Genomic DNA, 19,080 nt, shown 5'->3' on the forward strand with positions numbered 1-19,080 from the left:
TCAATTCCCCCTGTCACAAGGGGATTTATGGCTGACTTAAGATGAAATCGTCAACACTGTTACGGTCAACCCTATCACTTTATTTGGCACTTACTATAGTATTTTTGTATTTAACCTCCGGAGATTTGAAAGCCATCTGTTTTTCATTAAGTGGAACATGTGCTCTTTTTGACAGAACGTTAAAATTAGGTGAAGTAACACTACTCAAAAGGCACCTAATTGGTGGAATGATCATGAGTAAAGTTGAATGAACTGAGACCACAGACAGACAGCTGTAGAGATCCATTTTAATGTAAAACAAAAGGTTTACCAAGGTTAAGCATTACGTCATTAATTTGAACAAAACACAGGTTAAAAAGAGTGAGCAATGAGCATGACACAGAAGATTGGACAGTGAGCGGAGACATGACAGAAAAATAGTGTCCTCTGGTGCAAGGCAAAGGGGAGTACAGTTGAAGGATGGACTACCCACAACACAATCTATCACAATTCCATGCCCTTAGGGTATAGTACTTCATTTTGCCTAGAATGACAACTCTATGCACAATTAAGAGAAGACATCTATGTCAGTTGCACATTATGGCACATGAATGGGTAAGTTGTATCATAAGGAAGAAGGAGGTATCAGCTTGCTATGTTTGAGTGTAACAGTGACAGTGTGACATGTACACAACGATATGCAGAACCAAGGAGAGAAGCACAAACAAGTTGTCTCTCAATACTCTTTTCACATGACTGAGCCAAACTGAATTAAGCTGAGCTGTATTGGACTGGCCTGGTTACTCCTCCACTATAGTCGCTGGAACCATGCTAGAAAGGACAAAGTGAAAAGAAAATATCTGTGCCAGCACAGTACAGTTCGGCTCGGCCATATAGTGTGAATCAGGCATTTGTAAGAGAAGATGCATTGGGATGACACAGTAGCATACCTAGGAATCTGACAGTATGACTTAACAAGGGATGCACTCAAACACATCTGAGGAGAACTTAAACAGCAAACATTCACAAGAAAGTAAAAAGTCATTCTCTAACACATAATAATGTGTTTACACAAATCATATAAAAAAAAACTTCCTGATGGTAAGCTTGATCCTTGATTATGGCAGAGAGATCCAATATGAGTGATGTCATTCGGTGTTAGTGTAATTAATAAATAAATAAAGAATAATAATCATGGAGGAACCCTCCAATTGGCTTTCAATGAGCCTGCATGCTACAATCCCTCACTTCTAGCAAGACAATCTTAAGCAGAGCTTCTTCATCCCTGTCTATGTACATACTGCATATCATGCTTCGTTTTCATTTTGACCCGAATAGTTCTTGATTTAAATAAAGTGTTAGAAAAATAAGGGCAGTGTACTCTGCAGACCGCTCCACTGCAACTCTGTTTAGTTCCGTGGATGCACATGAAACATTTTGGGTCCTTCATGTGTGTGTTCCTCTTGTTTTACTGATATGTTGTATCTCTGTTTGTTGCCTGACTAGAAAGTGCAGAAATATGTAAAGCTACCGTATATGTACAACATGTCACTGTTAGTAGTACAAATGGAGTGCTGTTTTCGATCAAGACAATTCGCAGTAGAACAAAGCAATTCTGTTGCCTTCCAATGGATCAGCAAAGAGACCGAACCTGCCACTAAGTTATAGGAGAGAGCTAAACAAAAATGCTTGTGGTCCTCTGTAGCTCAATTGGTAGAGCATGGCGCTTGTAACGCCAGGGTAGTGGGTTTGATGCCCGGGACCACCCATACGTAAAAATGTATGCACACATGACTGTAAGTCGCTTTGGATAAAAGCGTCTGCTAAATGGCATATTATATTATATAATTATTTGGCAACTTTGCTAAAGTTGTGTATCCAACATTAGTATCTTTCAGTTAGTCTTGCAGTTAGTCAGTTAGTGTAAACATGTGTAAACATGTGTAAACATGGGAACATGACATATAACAATTTGGCGACTCCCCACATCATCGTAGCAGTACAGTTAGTATATAGGGCTGCATTTTATAAGTATGCTCCAGTCCAATGCCGTCATCATTAAAGGGGCTTCAACCCTAGCCTGGTTAAACCAGACTGAACAGATAAAACAATGGTGAGTGCAGCGTTCCGTCTGGCTACTTCAACCCTTCCATAACAATCCACTTTGATTGACCTGACGGGTTGAAATCAAACGATGAAATTGAATGGGTTTCAATGTTCTTCTCTGAGGCATTCAGACCATGAAGGGATGGATTTGAATGTAACTCTCTCAACAGGCTAAACATCTGAATGAGTGTTGATGCTCAGAGTTGAGAGAGGTTAGGCTTGAGCCGTGGCTACAGTCTCAGGAGTCCCACAGACCGAGTCAAAGCTGTGTCCGACACCAACACAGTCCTAGAGACACAGTCATCGTTTACAGTCACAGGAAAGAGGAACAGTCTTAATTGGGGTTGGTGGGTGCTTTGGAGGGGAGACAGTATTCAATAAACCCACATGGTGGATGAATTGACAGCATTGGGACCATTAGAGGAACAGTCACTATTAGAACCATAGAGTAAAGGGAAAGGTCTCTGACGAGATGACCACAGGCTGACCACAGGCTGTGGAGTGGTCTCTGATACACAGTTATGTCTCCTCGGTCTGGTTGCAAGATCAAGTGTGTGTGTTTGCGTGTGTGTGTGTTGGCTGTGGGTTACGATAACTCTGGGTTATCCTCAGAGAGCTGAGTGGGATACTCCTGTCTATACATGAAAGTGAGAAGAAATAGTGCCACGTCGTGTGAACACCAATAGGCAGTGTGAGAGGTCACCGCCGACCAATAGCGGCTCTCCACCATGCCCTCTCGCAGCTCAAAGTCAATACGCCTCTCCAACTCCACTGTAACACACAGAAAGACAAAGAGTTCCACAACAAACACACACACAAACACACAAACACGCACACACACTTGAAATACTAGCCAAAACAGTTAGAAAATGCAATAGGGAAACCTCTGTCAAAAGGACATTGTGCATAGTAAAGTTCACTGCTGGTTTCCGATAACAATATGAGGGAGTAGACCTGGGTCCAATACCTTGTTCAAATACTTTAAAATAATTACGATGCGCTTGATTTAGCCTGCCTAACATGAGTTTGCACTTTTGGTTATGACACCGGTTTGGTTATACACTCAGAAAAAAAGGTGCTATCTAGAACCAAAAAGGGTTCTTTGGCTGTCCCCATAGGATAACCCTTTGAAGAACCTCTTTTGGTTCCAGGTAGAACCCTTTCCACAGAGGGTTCTACGTGGAACCAAAAAGGGTTCTCCTATGGGGACAGCCAAAGAAAACGTTTTACTGTAAAAGCACCCTGTGACAACTGCTGATGTAAAAAGGGCTTTACAGATACAGTGAGGGGGAAAAGTATTTGATCCCCTGCTGATTTTGTATGTTTGCCCACTGACAAAGAAATGATCAGTCTATTATTTTAATGGTAGGTTTTTTTGAACAGTTAGAGATAGAATAACAACAACAAAATCCAGAAAAAAATGTTATAAATTGATTTGAGGGAAATAAGTATTTGACCCCTCTGCAAAACATGACTTAGTACTTGGTGGCAAAACCCTTGTTGGCAATCACAGAAGTCAGACTTTTCTTGTAGTTGGCCATCATGTTTGCACACATCTCAGGAGGGATTTTGTCCCACTCCACAGATTCTCTATGGGATTAAGGTCTGGAGACCAGTTCTCCTCTGAATCATTCAGATGTTCATTGGCAAACTTCAGACGGGCATGTATATGTGCTTTCTTGAGCAGGGGGACATTGCGGGCGCAGCAGGATTTCAGTCCTTCACGGCGTAGTGTGTTACCAATTGTTTTCTTGGTGACTATGGTCCCGGCTGATTCCTCACCGTTCTCATGATCATTGCAACTCCACGAGGTGAGATCTTGCATGGAGCCCCAGGCCGAGGGAGATTGACAGTTCTTTTGTGTTTCTTCCATTTGCGAATAATCGCACCAACTGTTGTCACCTTCTCACCAAGCTGCTTGGCGATGGTCTTGTAGCCCATTCCAGCCTTGTGTAGGTCTACAATCTTCTCCCTGACATCCTTGGAGAACTCTTTGGTCTTGGCCATGGTAGAGAGTTTTGAATCTGATTGATTGATTGCTTCTGTGGACAGGTGTCTTTTATACAGGTAACAAACTGAGATTAGGAGCACTCCCTTTAAGAGTGCTATCCCCGGACTGTATAAAAGACACCTGGGAGCCCAGAAATCTTTCTGATTGAGAGGGGGTCAAATACTTATTTCCCTCATTAAAATGCAAATCAATTTATAACATTTTTGACATGCGTGTTTCTGGATTTTTGTTGTTGTTATTCTGTCTCTCACTGTTCAAATAAACCTACCATTAAAATTATAGACTGATCATTTCTTTGTCAGTGGGCAAACGTACAAAATCAGCAGGGGATCAAATACTTTTTTCCCTCACTGTACATTTGACTGATTGACTGATTGATTGATTGTGCCTGACAAGCTAAATCAAGCACACCTCAAGTATTCAGTATCAAATATTTGCAATACATATTTGATCCAGGTCTGTGGGGAGCACTAAGGTAGGTGCCTGGTTAAATAGGTCCGGTATAGGGATACGTACATGTGGTGTTGTCCAGGATAGCCGAGGTGGAACGAGACATGGAGTGCTCTATTTCCCTCGTCTCCTCGACTACCTGTAACTTCTCCTCTAACTCCGCAGCCACGCCCTCCTCTCCCGATATGGCATTATCCACCTCCGAGACCCCACCCTCCGAGTCGGAAGGCTCCTCCTCCACGCCGCCCACATGACCACTTGAGCGTGAGAAGCGGGAGAAGAAGATCCCGCCGATGCCTTTACCGAGACTTGCCGCGCCTGCCGAGAAAGAGAACACAGCGAAACTCAAAGACAGACAAGCACACACACACACACACACACACTCTCCCGATCGCATGGCAGAGGCCAGGACAACACATTTAAGTCTAATAACTTCTCACAGATATAGGCAGGAAAACAAGTGAACATTTATACTGTACATATCACCCCCATTGATTTAAATAATCAATGCCTTAGACTTGGTCCTATACTGCAAAGTGTTCTGTAATAATAATATCTAATCATGAATGAAGGAAATCTTTTATTCAGAGGTCCTATAGTGTCAATCCCTGTGACAAGACTTAATGGCTCTCCATTGATTTGTTGAGGTTGGGTTTTCTGGAAAGTGATTATGTGCTTGGCTTGCTGCTATATCAGCTATGCAAGCTACTTCTGTTTCAGACAGCTCAAATTAGGTCTTTACACATAATTAAAGAATAGTTACACATACAGTGCCAGTCAAACGGTTGGACACACCTACTCATTCAAGGGTGTTTCTTTATTTTTAATTTTGTTTACTGTCACACCCTGGCTCTGGGGACTCTAATATGTTGAGCCAGGGTGTGTAGAGTCTATGTGTTTTGGTTCTACGTTCTATTCTAGTATTTGTGTTTCTATGTTGGCCAGTGTGGTTCTCAATCAGAGGCAACGAGTATCAGCTGTTGCTTGTTGTCTCTGATTGGGAGCCATACTTAAGCAGCCAGTTTTCCCACAGTGTTTGTGGGATCTTGTTCCAGTGTGGTTTGTGTTAGACTGTGGACGGCACGTTATCGTTTTTGTTCGGTAAATCACTAATAAAAGAGCATGTTCACTTTCAACGCTGCGCCTTGGTCCTCTGTTCCAGACGATCGTGACATTTACATTGTAGAATAATAGTGAAGACATCAAAACTATGAAATAGCACATATGGAGTCAAGTAGTAACCAAAAAAGTGTTAAACAAATTTCTACACTGCTCAAAAAAATTAAGGGAACACTAAAATAACACATCCTAGATCTGAATGAATGAAATACTCTTATTAAATACTTTTTTCTTTACATAGTTGAATGTGCTGACAACAAAATCACACACAAATTATCAATGGAAATCAAATTTATCAACCCATGGAGGTCTGGATTTGGAGTCACACTCAAAATTAAAGTGGAAAACCACACTACAGGCTGATCCAACTTTGATGTAATGTCCTTAAAACAAGTCAAAATGAGGCTCAGTAGTGTGTGTGGCTTCCACGTGCCTGTATGACCTCCCTACAACGCCTGGGCATGCTCCTGATGAGGTGGCGGATGGTCTCCTGAGGGATCTCCTCCCAGACCTGGACTAAAGCATCCGCCAACTCCTGGACAGTCTGTGGTGCAACGTGGCGTTGGTGGATGGAGCGAGACATGATGTCCCAGATGTGCTCAATTGGATTCAGGTCTGGGGAACGGGCGGGCCAGTCCATAGCATCAATGCCTTCCTCTTGCAGGAACTGCTGACACACTTCAGCCAAATGAGGTCTAGCATTGTCTTGCATTAGGAGGAAACCAGGGCCAACCGCACCAGCATATGGTCTCACAAGGGGTCTGAGGATCTCATCTCGGGACCTAATGGCAGTCAGGCTACCTCTGGCGAGCACATGGAGGGCTGTGCGGCCCCCCAAAGAAATGCCACCCCACACCATGACTGACCCACCACCAAACCGGTCATGCTGGAGGATGTTGCAGGCAGCAGAACATTCTCCACGGCGTCTCCAGACTCTGTCACGTCTGTCACATGTGCTCAGTGTGAACCTGCTTTCATCTGTGAAGAGCACAGGGCGCCAGTGGCGAATTTGCCAATCTTGGTGTTCTCTGGCAAATGCCAAACGTCCTGCACGTTGTTGGGCTGTAAGCACAACCCCCACCTGTGGACGTCGGGCCCTCATACCACCCTCATGGAGTCTGTTTCTGACCGTTTGAGCAGACACATGCACATTTGTGGCCTGCTGGAGGTCATTTTGCAGGGCTCTGGCAGTGCTCCTCCTGCTCCTCCTTGCACAAAGGCGGAGGTAGCGGTCCTGCTGCTGGGTTGTTGCCCTCCTACGGCCTCCTCCACGTCTCCTGATGTACTGGCCTGTCTCCTGGTAGCGCCTCCATGCTCTGGACACTACGCTGACAGACACAGCAAACCTTCTTGCCACAGCTCGCATTGATGTGCCATCCTGGATGAGCTGCACTACCTGAGCCACTTGTGTGGGTTGTAGACTCCGTCTCATGCTACCACTAGAGTGAAAGCACCGCCAGCATTCAAAAGTGACCAGAACATCAGCCAGGAAGCATAGGAACTGAGAAGTGGTCTGTGGTCACCACCTGCAGAACCACTCCTTTATTGGGGGTGTCTTGCTAATTGCCTATAATTTCCACCTGTTGTCTATTCCATTTGCACAACAGCATGTGACATTTATTGTCAATCAGTGTTGCTTCCTAAGTGGACAGTTTGATTTCACAGAAGTGTGATTGACTTGGAGTTACATTGTGTTGTTTAAGTGTTCCCTTTATTTTTTTAAGCAGTGTATTTTATATTTCAGATCCTTCAAATAGCCACCCTTTGCCTTGATGACAGCTTTGCACACTCTTGGCATTCTCTCAACCAGCTTCACCTGGAATGCTTTTCCAACAGTCTTGAAGGAGTTCCCACATATGCTGAGCACATGTTGGCTGCTTTTCCTTCACTCTGCCGTCCGACTCGTCCCAAACCATCTCAATTGGGTTGAGGTTGGGGGATTGTGGAAATCAGGTCATCTAATGCAGCAATCCATCACTCTCCTTCGTGGTCAAACAGCCCTTACACAGCCTGGAGGTGTGTTGGGTCATTATCCTGTTGAAAAACAAATGATAGTCCCACTAAGCGCAAACCAGATGGGATGGCGTATCGCTGCAGAATGCTGTGGTAGCCATGCTGGTTAAGTGTGCCTTGAATTCTAAATAAATCACAGACAGTGTCACCCGCAAAGCACTCCCACACCATCACACCTCCTCCTCCATGCTTCGTGGTGGGAACCACACATGCGGCGATCATCCGTTCACTTACACTGCGTCTCACAAAGACACAGCGGTTGGAACCAAAAATCTCAAATTTGGACTCATCAGACCAAAGGACAGATTTCCACCGGTCTAATGTCCATTGCTCGTGTTTCTTGGCCCAAGCAAGTCTCTTCTTATTATTGGTGTCCTTTAGTAGTGGTTTCTTTGCAGCAATTCAACCATGAAGGCCTGATTCGCGCAGTCTCCTCTGAACAGTTCATGTTGAGATGTGTCTGTTACTTGAACTCTGTGAAGCATTTATTTGGGCTGCAATTTCTGAGGCAGGTAACTCTAATGAACCTATCCTCTGCAGCAGAGGTAACTCTGGGTTTTCCTTTCCTGTGGCAGTCCTCATGAGAGCCAGTTTCATCATAGTGCTTGATGGTTTTTGCGACCGCACTTGAAGAAACTTTCAAAGTTCTTGAAAATATCCAAATTGACTGACCTTCATGTCTTAAAGTAATGATGGACAGTTGTTTCTCTTTGCTTATTTGAGCTGTTCTTGCCATAATATGGACTTGGTCTTTTACCAAATAGGGCTATCTTCTGTATACCACCCCTACCTTGTCACAACACAACTGATTGGCTCAAATGCATTAAGGAAAGAAATTCCACAAATTAACGATTAACAAGGCACACCTGTTAATTGAAATGTATTCCAAGTGACTACCTCATGAAGCTGGTTGAGATAATGCCATGAGTGTGCAAAGCTGTCATCAAGGCAAGGGGTGGCTACTTTGAAGAATCTCAAAAATAAAATATATTTTGATTTGTTTAACACTTTTTTGGTTACTACATGATCCCATATGTGTTATTTCATAGTTTTGATGTCTTCACTATTATTCTACAGTGTAGAAAATAGTAAAAATAAAGAAAAACCCTGCAATGAGCAGGTGTGTCCAAACTTTTGACTGGTACTGTATATATATATATATATATATATATATATATATATATATATATACAGTTGAAGTCGGAAGTTTACATACACCTTAGCCAAATACATTTAAACTCAGTTTTTCACAATTCCTGACATTTAATCCTAGTAAAAATTCCCTGTCTTAGGTCAGTTAGGATCACCACTTTATTTTAAGAATGTGAAATGTCAGGATAATGGTAGAGAGAATGATTTATTTCAGCTTTTATTTCTTTCATCACATTCCCAGTGAGTCAGAAGTTTACATACACTCAATTATTATTTGGTAGGATTGCTTTAAAATTGTTTAACTTGGGTGAAACGTTTCGGGTAGCCTTCCACAAGCTTCCCACAGTAAGTTGTGTGACTTTTGGCCCATTCCTCCTGACAGAGCTGGTGTAACTGAGTCAGGTTTGTAGGCCTCCTTGCTTGCACACGCTTTTTCAGTTCTGCCCACAAATATTCTATAGGATTGAGGTCAGGGCTTTGTGATGGCCACTCCAATACCTTAACTTTGTTGTCCTTAAGCCATTTTGCCACAACTTTGGAAGTATGCTTGGGGTCATTGTCCATTTGGAAGACCCATTTGCGACCAAGCTTTAACTTCCTGACTGATGTCTTGAGATGTTGCTTCAATATATCCACATAATTTTCCTTCCTCATGATGCCATCTATTTTGTGAAGTGCACCAGTCCCTCCTGCAGCAAATCACCCCCACAGCATAATGCTGACACCCCCGTGCTTCACGGTTGGGATGGTGTTCTTCGGCTTGCAAGCGTCCCCCTCTTTCCTCCAAACATAACGATGGTCATTATGGCCAAACAGTTCTATTTTTGTTTCATCAGAGCAGAGGACATTTCTCCAAAAAGTACGATCTTTGTCCCCATGTGCAGTTGCAAACCGTAGTCTGGCTTTTTTATGGCGGTTTTGGAGCATTGGCTTCTTCCTTGCTGAGCGGCCTTTCAGGTTATGTCGATATATGACTCGTTTTACTGTGGATATAGATACTTTTGTACCTGATTCCTCCAGCATCTTCGCATGGTCCTTTGCTGTTGTTCTTCGATTGATTCGCACCAAAGTACGTTCATCTCTAGGAGACAGAACGTGTCTCCTTCCTGAGCGGTATGACGGCTGCATGGTCCAATGGTGTTTATACTTGCATACTATTGTTTGTACAGATGAACGTGGTACCTTCAGGCGTTTGGAAATTGCTCCAAAGGATGAACCAGACTTGTGGAGGTCTACACATTTCTTTCTGAGGTCTTGGCTGATTTCTTTTGATTTTCCCATGATGTCAAGCAAAGAAGCACTGAGTTTGAAGGTAGGCCTTGAAATACATCCACAGGTACACCTCCAATTGACTCAAATTATGTCAATTAGCCTATCAGACGCTTATAAATCCATTACATCATTTTCTGGAATTTTCCAAGCTGTTTAAAGGCACAGTCAACTTAGTGTATGTAAACTTCTGACCCACTGGAATTGTGATACAGTGAATTATAAGTGAAATAATCTGTCTGTAAAGAATTGTTGGAAAAATGACTTGTGTCATGCACAAAGTAGATGTCCTAACCGACTTGCCAAAACTATAGTTTGTTAACAAGAAATTTGTGAAGTGGTTGAAAAACGAGATTGAATGACTCCAACCTAAGTGTATGTAAACTTCCGACTTCAACTGTATATATTAATGGGTGGGTCTGTCCTTGACTAAAGCCTAACAGCCCACTCCCTCTACTATGAAATAACAAAATAAGCCAATTTCAGGAAAGACCAAAGTAAAAAACACCAACAAGATAAACAAAGAGCAAAGTCTAAAAAGCAAGATGATAGAAATTAAGAATCCATCACTGAAAGACCCTATGTCTCTCCCTTCCTCCCTCCCCCATCTCTCACTCCCTCTCTCACCCATAATGCTGGCTTTCCCCAGGTTTGTAATGGACTCTCCGTAGTGTCTTCGGGCCTGAGGAGGGGAGGTACAGGGGCTAGGGAGGCTCTCCGTGTCCGAGACAGATGCAGTTTCCTTCAGTGCAGGGTTGAGAAGCGTGGGACGGATCTGGTCGTACGGAGTCGGGCTACTTGTGTTATACCTGTAGATCCCGGTCACAATACAATACATGACATTCACAAACACTGATTCGTACAAAACTGCTCCAAGGGTGCTGCTCTGCCACCGGTTCTGTGCTGCTCCCAATGTGTGTGATCTATTCTATTCAAAAATATATACTCAATCCACTACTCACCAGTGTATTTGGACAGGTGAAATGTTACTGTAGTTCTTTAAGATCAGCGGCTCCAATCGGTACGCCTGAAAATACAGCCACAGGCATCATTAAGCACATCCATCATGCCATCAGCAATCTCGGAACCGGAACCAAAAAACTAATCTTACGTGCACTAGCTAGCTAGCCACTTTATTTGATTCTGGAAGCGGAAACGGAAACAGCAGGTATCTGTCCACCCCTACCAAAGCCCTTCCCAAGCCCATTTCCTTTCCAATCTTTTACGGATCTACTACAGTATACCATCAGTGACTGACTGCATGGCTGAATGACTCTACTGTCTGGTTTCAGTTGGTTGGCTCACCACAGGGTCGGTAGGATGAAAAACATTGAAGAGACGTTGGCAGATGGATTTGGGTAAGATGTGATCCTGGGTCACATTGTTCCCCGGTCGGATCCCTCGCAACGCCAAGAACACGGCCAGCGGAGAACCCATGCAAAAGAAGTTCTCCACCTAGAACAAAATAAAAGGCACAGAGAACGTCAGAGCGGAACCGCTGTTAAATCCATGGCTCAATCTGTCTGTCATAACAATTAGAAGGAATGGAATATGGAATTTGTCAACGTCACCTTAAATTTCAAGGCTGAAGAAGAACCTTCAGATGATGGGGATTGCAAACCAGCAAACTGATTTTCCAAATCCCGTAACCTTTAGACATGAATGCAACACCAATATTATCACACAATTGTAAATGAAACATAAACATTCAACACTGGGTACAAATGACAGTGGGATCTGGGTCGTATTCAATAGTGCACACCGTAGCAAAATAATTCATACACTACATGACTACAAGTATGTGGACACCTGCTCGTCGAACATCTCATTCCAAAATCATGGGCATTAATATGGAGTTGGTCCCCGCTTTGCTGCTATAACAGCCTCCACTCTTCTGGGAAGGCTTTCCACTAGATGTTGGAACATTGCTGCGGGGATTTGCTTCCATTCCGCCTCAAGAGCATTAGTGAGGTCGGGCACTGATGTTGGGGGATTAGGCCTGGCTCGCAGTCGGCATTCCAATTAATCCCAAAGGTGTTTGATGGGGTTGACAAACAATTTTTCTATGGACCTCGCTTTGTGCACAGGGATATTGTCATGCTGAAACAAGAAAGGGCCTTCCCCCAAACTGTTGCCACAAAGTTGGAAGCACAGAATCGTCTAGAACGTCATTTTATGCTGTAGCGTTAAGATTTCCCTTCACTGGAACTAAGGGGCCTAGCCCGAACCATGAAAAACAGCCCCTGACCATTATTCCACCAAACTTTACAGTTGGTACTATGCATTCAGGCAGGTAGCGTTCCCATGGCATTTGCCAAACCCAGATTCGTCCGTCGGACTGCCAGATGGTGAAGCGTGATTCATCACTCCAGAGAACGCGTTTCCACTGCTCCAGAGTCCAATGGCTGCGATCTTTACACCACTCCAGCCGACGCTTGGCATTGCGCATGGTGATCTTAGGCTTGTGTGCGGCTGCTCGGCTATGGAAACCCATTTCATGAAGCTCCCGACGAACAGTTCATGTGCTGACGTTGCTTCCAGAGGCAATTTGGAACTCGGTAGTGAGTGCTGCAACCGAGGACAAGGGATTTTTACAGGCTACGTGCTTCAGCACTCGGCGGTCCCGTTCTGTGAGCTTGTGTGGCCTACCACTTCGCGGCTGAGCCGTTGTTGCTCCTAGACATTTCCACTTCACAATAACAGCACTAGCAGGGCAGAAATTTGACGAAATGACTTGTGGGAAAGGTGGCATCCTATGACGGTGCCACGTTGAAAGTCACTGAGCTCTCCAGTAAGGCCATTCTACTGCCAATGTTTGTCTATGGAGATTGCATGGCTGTGTGCTCGATTTTATACACCTGTCAACAACTGGTGTGGCTGAAATAGCCAAATCCACTAATTTGAATGGCTGTCCACATACTTTTGTATATAGTGTATCTCGGCATAGGCCTATTTATTTCTGCAACAACACACTCACTCATCATCACAAATGGTAAACAAGCTAGTTACAGTGCCTCCTAAAGACATGACTGACATCGGGAAAAAAGGGTGTGCTATCAGCTGAGCATTGATGTTGATGATTGATGTAAATCTACAAGTTAGCTAGCTCAATTTCTTTTACTGATTGTGATTGTGATTGTGGTCCCCTGTAGCTCAGTTGGTAGAGCACGGTGCTTGCAACGCCAGGGTTGTGGGTTCATTTCCCACGGGGGGCCAGTATGAAAATGTATGCACTCACTAACTGTAAGTCGATCTGGATAAGAGCGTCTGCTAAATGACTAAAATGTAAATGATTTACCTCTATATGTCTTTCTCCCTCTCTCTGCTGTGGGTATCATCCAATCAGACCCAATATTGATGATAATGTAGGCTAAATCAAGTGTTAATCAAATGCTGTGGCAGCACAGTTTTTAAAAACTATTTAAAGTTTATTTATTTTAAAACCTAGCGGTCAAACAGGGAAATGGTTACAATCGTTTTTTCCACCATACATTTTTCCCATAGGGGATTTTAGAACTTAAAATAAGGGCAGTGTTTCGTGTAGGCTAACCCTGATGTGACGTTTTGATAACCCATTAAATCTCTCGGACAAGGTGACGTTTATCAATATATTCGCCTGTATTTACCTCCAACAAATGAAATGCTAATTAGCTGCTAATGTGGCTATCATAAAGAACTACAAATGCTATGATGATCTGGACAAGACTGACGAATCGAGGCAAAGGTAAGAATCTCTGCATTAACTATCTAATGTTACCTACATGTAGTCAAGAATAAATTGGCTACATTTCTTTACATTTACCTGTCAGCAAAGGTGCCCGCTAGAGATGACGTGCAGGAGCTTGCAGGGATTTGTAGTCTTGCATGATGTCTACTTTGATGCTAATTAGCATTTTCGAATCTGAGAGTAAATAGAGCCGAATATATTGATAAAAGTCACCTTGTCCGAGATAAATGTACATGGTTATCAAAACATCACGCCAGGGTAAGCCTACACGAAACACAGCCCTTATTTTAAGTGTTTCTAAAATCCCCTTTGGGAAAAATTAATGGTGGAAAAACGATTGGAACCATTTCTGTTTGACCGCTAGGTTTTATTGGTATTATGACACCTCCACTGTGGGGCTCTATAAAGAGGAGGGGGTGTGGCCTGGGTCCTATCAGGACCAGCGAGTACTGCCAAAGCACGCCCGGCATCCCGTTTGACCCGGAATGAGTCAAGCCTGGGGTGGGGGGATACTGTTGGCAGTACTGTTGATATTTAAACTAGGTAGCTAGCTAGAAACATGACCTGTGACCGCATTTCTCAAGCCATGCATGTTTGGATATCGGGAGAGCACAAGCTCCGTACAGGGCAGCTCAACAGGCGCAACCAACGGACAGGGTGGGGGTAGCGAACTTGATGATGACTTGCGGGCAGTGGGTTTCAAACAACAATGACAAAACAAAATAATATTTTTTGGGGGAAATTATACCACCACCCAAAAGGGCACTTGGGAAACTGGAAGGGCAAAGGGGCATGTGCTCTGCACAGGTAGAGCATGACCCTGGCTATTGAGTGTCTACCTACCTGAGTCGTGTGAGTCTCAGCTCCTCTTGTAGTTGACGCTCCTGATAGCTTGGCCAGCACTCTTGCATCTCTTTTGGGTCCGGCGATCGTTCTTCATGATGGAAGCGTACGGGGTCCCAGCCTGTCATGATGTCGAAGGTTATGACACAACCCAGGGAGTGGGACACGATGGACACCCTGCCACTCTCCTCAAACTCAGGGTTCCGCATGCAGAAGAGTGTGTATAGACGATTCAGCTCCTGAGTTAGACCCCTAGTGATCTACAGACACACAAAGCATGATGAATTACATTTGTGTATTAGGCTGCAACTGCAAATTGGTAGATATTAGAGTTTGAGATTGAGTGTGTATGTGGTAAAATATGCATGGAACATGCAGACAAGTGTGTCTGTGTATGTGTGTCTAGACATATTGAATGTGAAAGTGGACAGTATCATCCTACTGTATGTTTATTTGACTCACAGTGACCAGTGGGCCCCTATAGTTGTCTACTCTACAACCAACATACATTAAATGGGGAGGACGGCTCATAGGACTTAATTTATTTTGAATATTAATGAATGGGTGGTGTCATTAATTTACCATTAGAAATCTTACAGACTGCACATGTGTGAGAGAGAGAGAGAGAGAGAGAGAGAGAGAGAGAGAGAGAGAGAGAGAGAGAGAGAGAGAGAGAGAGAGAGAGAGAGAGAGAGAGAGAGAGAGAGAGAGAGAGAGAGAGAGAGAGAGAGAGAGAGAGATATATATATATATATAGAGAGAGAGAGAGAGAGAGAGAGAGAGAGAGAGAGAGAGAGAGACAGAGACGAGAGAGAGAGAGAGAGAGAGAGAGAGAGAGAGAGAGAGAGAGAGAGAGAGAGAGAGAGAGAGAGAGAGAGAGAGAGAGACAGGGACAGAGAGAGACAGGGACAGAGATAAAAGAGAATCTCACCTCGTCTCTGTACAGAGGGCTGGTGTAGTACATGATGTCCATTGCACTGCTGTTGAGCATGTCCCTGAGTCCTCGAACTTTGTCTGGAGTGATGGAGTCAACAGTGTCTGCAACCATCACACAATCACACACACACCAAGTCACCTACAAAGACATTTCAGTCCCTCCGGTACATCAAACAGTGGGTCTACAAGCAAAATGATCTATACACACTAATAGCTGATGTTACTACTTAAAGTGATATTTTATTTTATAACTTTTATGTATACAGGTTTGTCTCATTGCAAGAGAGACAAGAAAAAGATAAACATACACATATCCATTGTCTTTGAGCACGTGCCGGAGCAAACGATAAAAACAGACTCTGCACCCTGCAATCTATGCTACCATGTGGTTTATTGGCAACAACGTTTTCCACCACTCAGGTCTTCAATAGGTTACAAAGTAGGTGTGGCCAAACTGGCCATACATACCACCATCCAGGCACAGTTTAGACCTCCACTCCACAGGAAGGAACTCCACATGCTCTGTGGAACGATCTGAGAAATGCTTCTCCTCCATCTTCCTAGCAGCGTCCCTCATCCTATAGAACAAGTAATGGCAAAGACACGGATGCACATAAACATTACATTACTAAGAATGTTTGGAAATATTTTCTAGTAATACCGTCTTCATGAAGCTTTATAAGCGCATTATTATTGCACAACATAGCTGTTAATAACTGATCATAAACAATGGTTCCGTGACAACTTTAGATTGAATCCTCCAGGACCACTCGTTGGTATCCTTTCTCCCACTCTGTTCACTTTCCCTATAATAATACCATATTTTAAACATATGAGATTGTATAAAACCCTATGACAGGGTCTGATAGGGTTTTATACAATAATATAACAGAGTTCCTTGTTCCTGTCACTCACATGCTTGTGTTCCTGATGATACGGCCCTGATCCATCTTCTGGCCAATCCCATGCACCACAAAGACAATGTGTGTTGTTTCGGGCGGTGTGTCTTCGGGCGCTGCCTCCTCCACATAGCCCCGATGGAGACGCGTTCCACTACTGCCAGCTGAGGAGGACACAGGGGAATTATACCAGCTCTTAAACACAGTATTTGAGCAAATGCCACAAAATTGCTAGATCTTTCTTTCAAAATTGATGTTTTTAGTCAGGATCATTATGAGATTAAAAAAAAAATACATTATAAGGGCGTCATACATGCTTATGACAAGGCTTATAATGCATTATAACCATAGATGCACAATTGTACCTGCAGGTTTTAAGTTAGGTGTTATACACGATCTTGTAGGCAGTGAAACAAAGAGGATTCTTATTTGATGTCAGTGGGGATACAAACCTTTGGAGAAGCCCAGTCTCTGGGTGACAGTCCGTGCGATCTTGGAGGTGGTGGCGTCACTGTAGAGATACACCTCGTCCACACTGTGCCAGTCCACATGGCTTCGGCTTAGTTTCAAACTGTGGATTGCTGAAAGAATCACGACGAACATTAATTAACATCGACCTAATAACTTCCTTCCGTTAATGTGAATTAAGTCTCCAGTGACTTTTGTAGAAATCCCACTTCCATACACCATTTGCATGCACTCAATCAAGGGTCGTGTTCAGTAGGCACTAAACAGAAGAACATTGTTCAGAACGGATATGAAATTGTCCAATAAGAATCACTTGTTTTTGCTTTCTGTGGTAGCCATGTGCGATGTTCTAGTGTTTGTTTTTGGGCCCAGAACCGGTGTGTGTTCATCTATATCATTCACATAGAATGTGACACATACACCCTTCATTGACACTGTCACGCCCAACGCCCCACATGGCACGCCCCCGTCCCACTTGCCATTGAGTCCATCCACTTTACCGTCCTTGCTGTCCACTGTGGTGGTCACCACTTCGGTGGCGGTCTCGTAGATCTCCCTCATCTGGTGGCCACGAAAATGGGCCAGGTGCTCTAGCTCGATGAGGTCACTCTCGTCCTCCTCCAGAGGAAGCCATGTGCCGTCGATGAACCACTGGCCCCTCATCACAGGAATACGGTCCTGCTCTGTGGACAAAGGGGTTGTGATGTATGGTCATGTCGGTCCAACTGTATTGAATGAGCAGGATTGAATGAGCAGTAGGCTAACTTTGCTCTGTGCTCTGATAGATGTGGGACTGTTATGACATGCTTATTGAATAGGACTGGTATCAGTGTGATAAAACCAGGATTAATAAGACAAACAGCATGACATAAAAATATATAGTGATAAGAATAGGCTACTTACGGTTCCAGTAGACGGGGTAACATTCTTTCTCTTTGACATCCACCTCATAGAGACCCCCTCTTACGCAAACAGCCTCAATGTTGACACTTATGGAATCCAGGTCGATTTCATCCGTCTCGTATCCTCCCTCCCCTCCACCTTCCCGATCCCCTGTTGCCGGCTCCGCTTGAACGGCTCCCCCCTCCGCCACATTCTCCGGTTGGGCCTCGGACCCAGTGGCTGACCCATTGGCGTCCTCTGGTTCGGTGGCGGGACTGCGACATTTCACCTTGCAGGGGTTTATTTCACATAATTTGCGGTAAATTACTTCAATTTTCAAAGAGTCGTGTCCAACAAATGGCTTCCAGGTTCTCTTGTCCTCTTTGTAGAACCATCGCACTTCCTCGGGTCCCAGCTCGGTGACGACCTCCCCACGGTGCCTGGAACTGTTGGAGCGGTTCCGCTTCTTTGTAGTCACATTCCCATCACTTTCGGTGTACTTCAGGTCGTTTGTGATGTCCAAATAGCCTGTCCCCGAGTCGGAGAGAGAGTGATAGCCCGAGTAAGTTTCCTCTACTAGGCCCAATATCATGCCGTCTTGAGATAAACGATGATCGCCTAGCAGCAGCGGAGGCAGGTGCATTTCCAAGCCGGACTGGACCGAGTCCATCTCCCCGTGCATAGTCTCTCCCATCGGTTCCTCGTAGCAGGACACAAACACATCATTGGCCATATCCCAGTCATTGCTGCTCACGGAATTATTATCCGAGCTCAATCGACGGGTAGTCGACTTAATGTCCTTAAAATTGCTCATGACTTCACAAAACAATTCAACAGCTTGTTGCCTAAAAAACAATATAGCCTACGTTCTCAAACGTATTTCTTTCTGCGCCTCTTGTTGACTTATTATTGACAGTCATAGGTCCAGGACTAACGGTTTCCAAACCTTCTTCTTGCTTACCGCAAATGCCACCATCTTTGCGCCGGTTCATCCACTCTCATTCAGAAATAGGCTACCGAAAATGAGACTTCTTGAAATTATTGATAGATATCCTACTACTCAGAGACTCATTTTGTCACTGCCAGTAGGTTTACCTGTTCACTTATTCTATTCGCATACCAATCTGCGATTTCCTTACAACAGAATTACAATGATAGGCTACGTGCTCCTCCTCCCAAATGCGCGAAAATAATGCGCATGAGGGCAGATTGTGCCCTGCCACGGT

General features: G+C 44.1%; 1 protein-coding gene across 2 annotated transcripts; it reads right to left on the reverse strand.

The window, feature by feature from the left end:
- Positions 1 to 1,755: 1,755 nt before the first annotated feature.
- ddhd1b (DDHD domain containing 1b) lies at positions 1,756 to 19,018 on the reverse strand. Of its 2 annotated transcripts, none has more exons than XM_041865148.2 (13): positions 17,876 to 19,018; positions 17,473 to 17,655; positions 16,957 to 17,085; positions 16,521 to 16,668; positions 16,074 to 16,183; positions 15,601 to 15,707; positions 14,670 to 14,929; positions 11,671 to 11,749; positions 11,405 to 11,554; positions 11,062 to 11,126; positions 10,727 to 10,908; positions 4,613 to 4,864; positions 1,756 to 2,856 (listed from the first exon to the last, which is right to left on the reverse strand). In XM_041865148.2, the coding sequence occupies exons 1-13, from the start codon at positions 18,666 to 18,668 to the stop codon at positions 2,672 to 2,674; spliced, it is 2,643 nt and encodes an 880-aa protein (XP_041721082.1). In that variant the 5' UTR covers positions 18,669 to 19,018; the 3' UTR covers positions 1,756 to 2,671. The 2 variants fall into 2 exon arrangements, with proteins under 2 accessions (XP_041721082.1, XP_041721081.1); XM_041865147.2 differs by having other exon boundaries at positions 17,452 to 17,655.
- Between the last annotated feature and the right edge of the window lie 62 nt (positions 19,019 to 19,080).

Source organism: Coregonus clupeaformis, chromosome 36 (assembly GCF_020615455.1).
Source record: "Coregonus clupeaformis isolate EN_2021a chromosome 36, ASM2061545v1, whole genome shotgun sequence".
NCBI lineage: Eukaryota > Metazoa > Chordata > Actinopteri > Salmoniformes > Salmonidae > Coregonus > Coregonus clupeaformis.

Excerpts from the sequence above, each read along its gene's own strand:
- ddhd1b (XM_041865147.2), bottom strand. The coding sequence starts at position 18,668 with ATGAGCAATTTTAAGGACATTAAGTCGACTACCCGTCGATTGAGCTCG. Across the intron at positions 16,184-16,520 it reads ATCATCAGGAACACAAGCAT|GATGAGGGACGCTGCTAGGA; the intron begins GTGAGTGACAGG and ends CTTGTTCTATAG. Across the intron at positions 15,708-16,073 it reads TAAACTGTGCCTGGATGGTG|ACACTGTTGACTCCATCACT; the intron begins GTATGTATGGCC and ends TGATGGTTGCAG.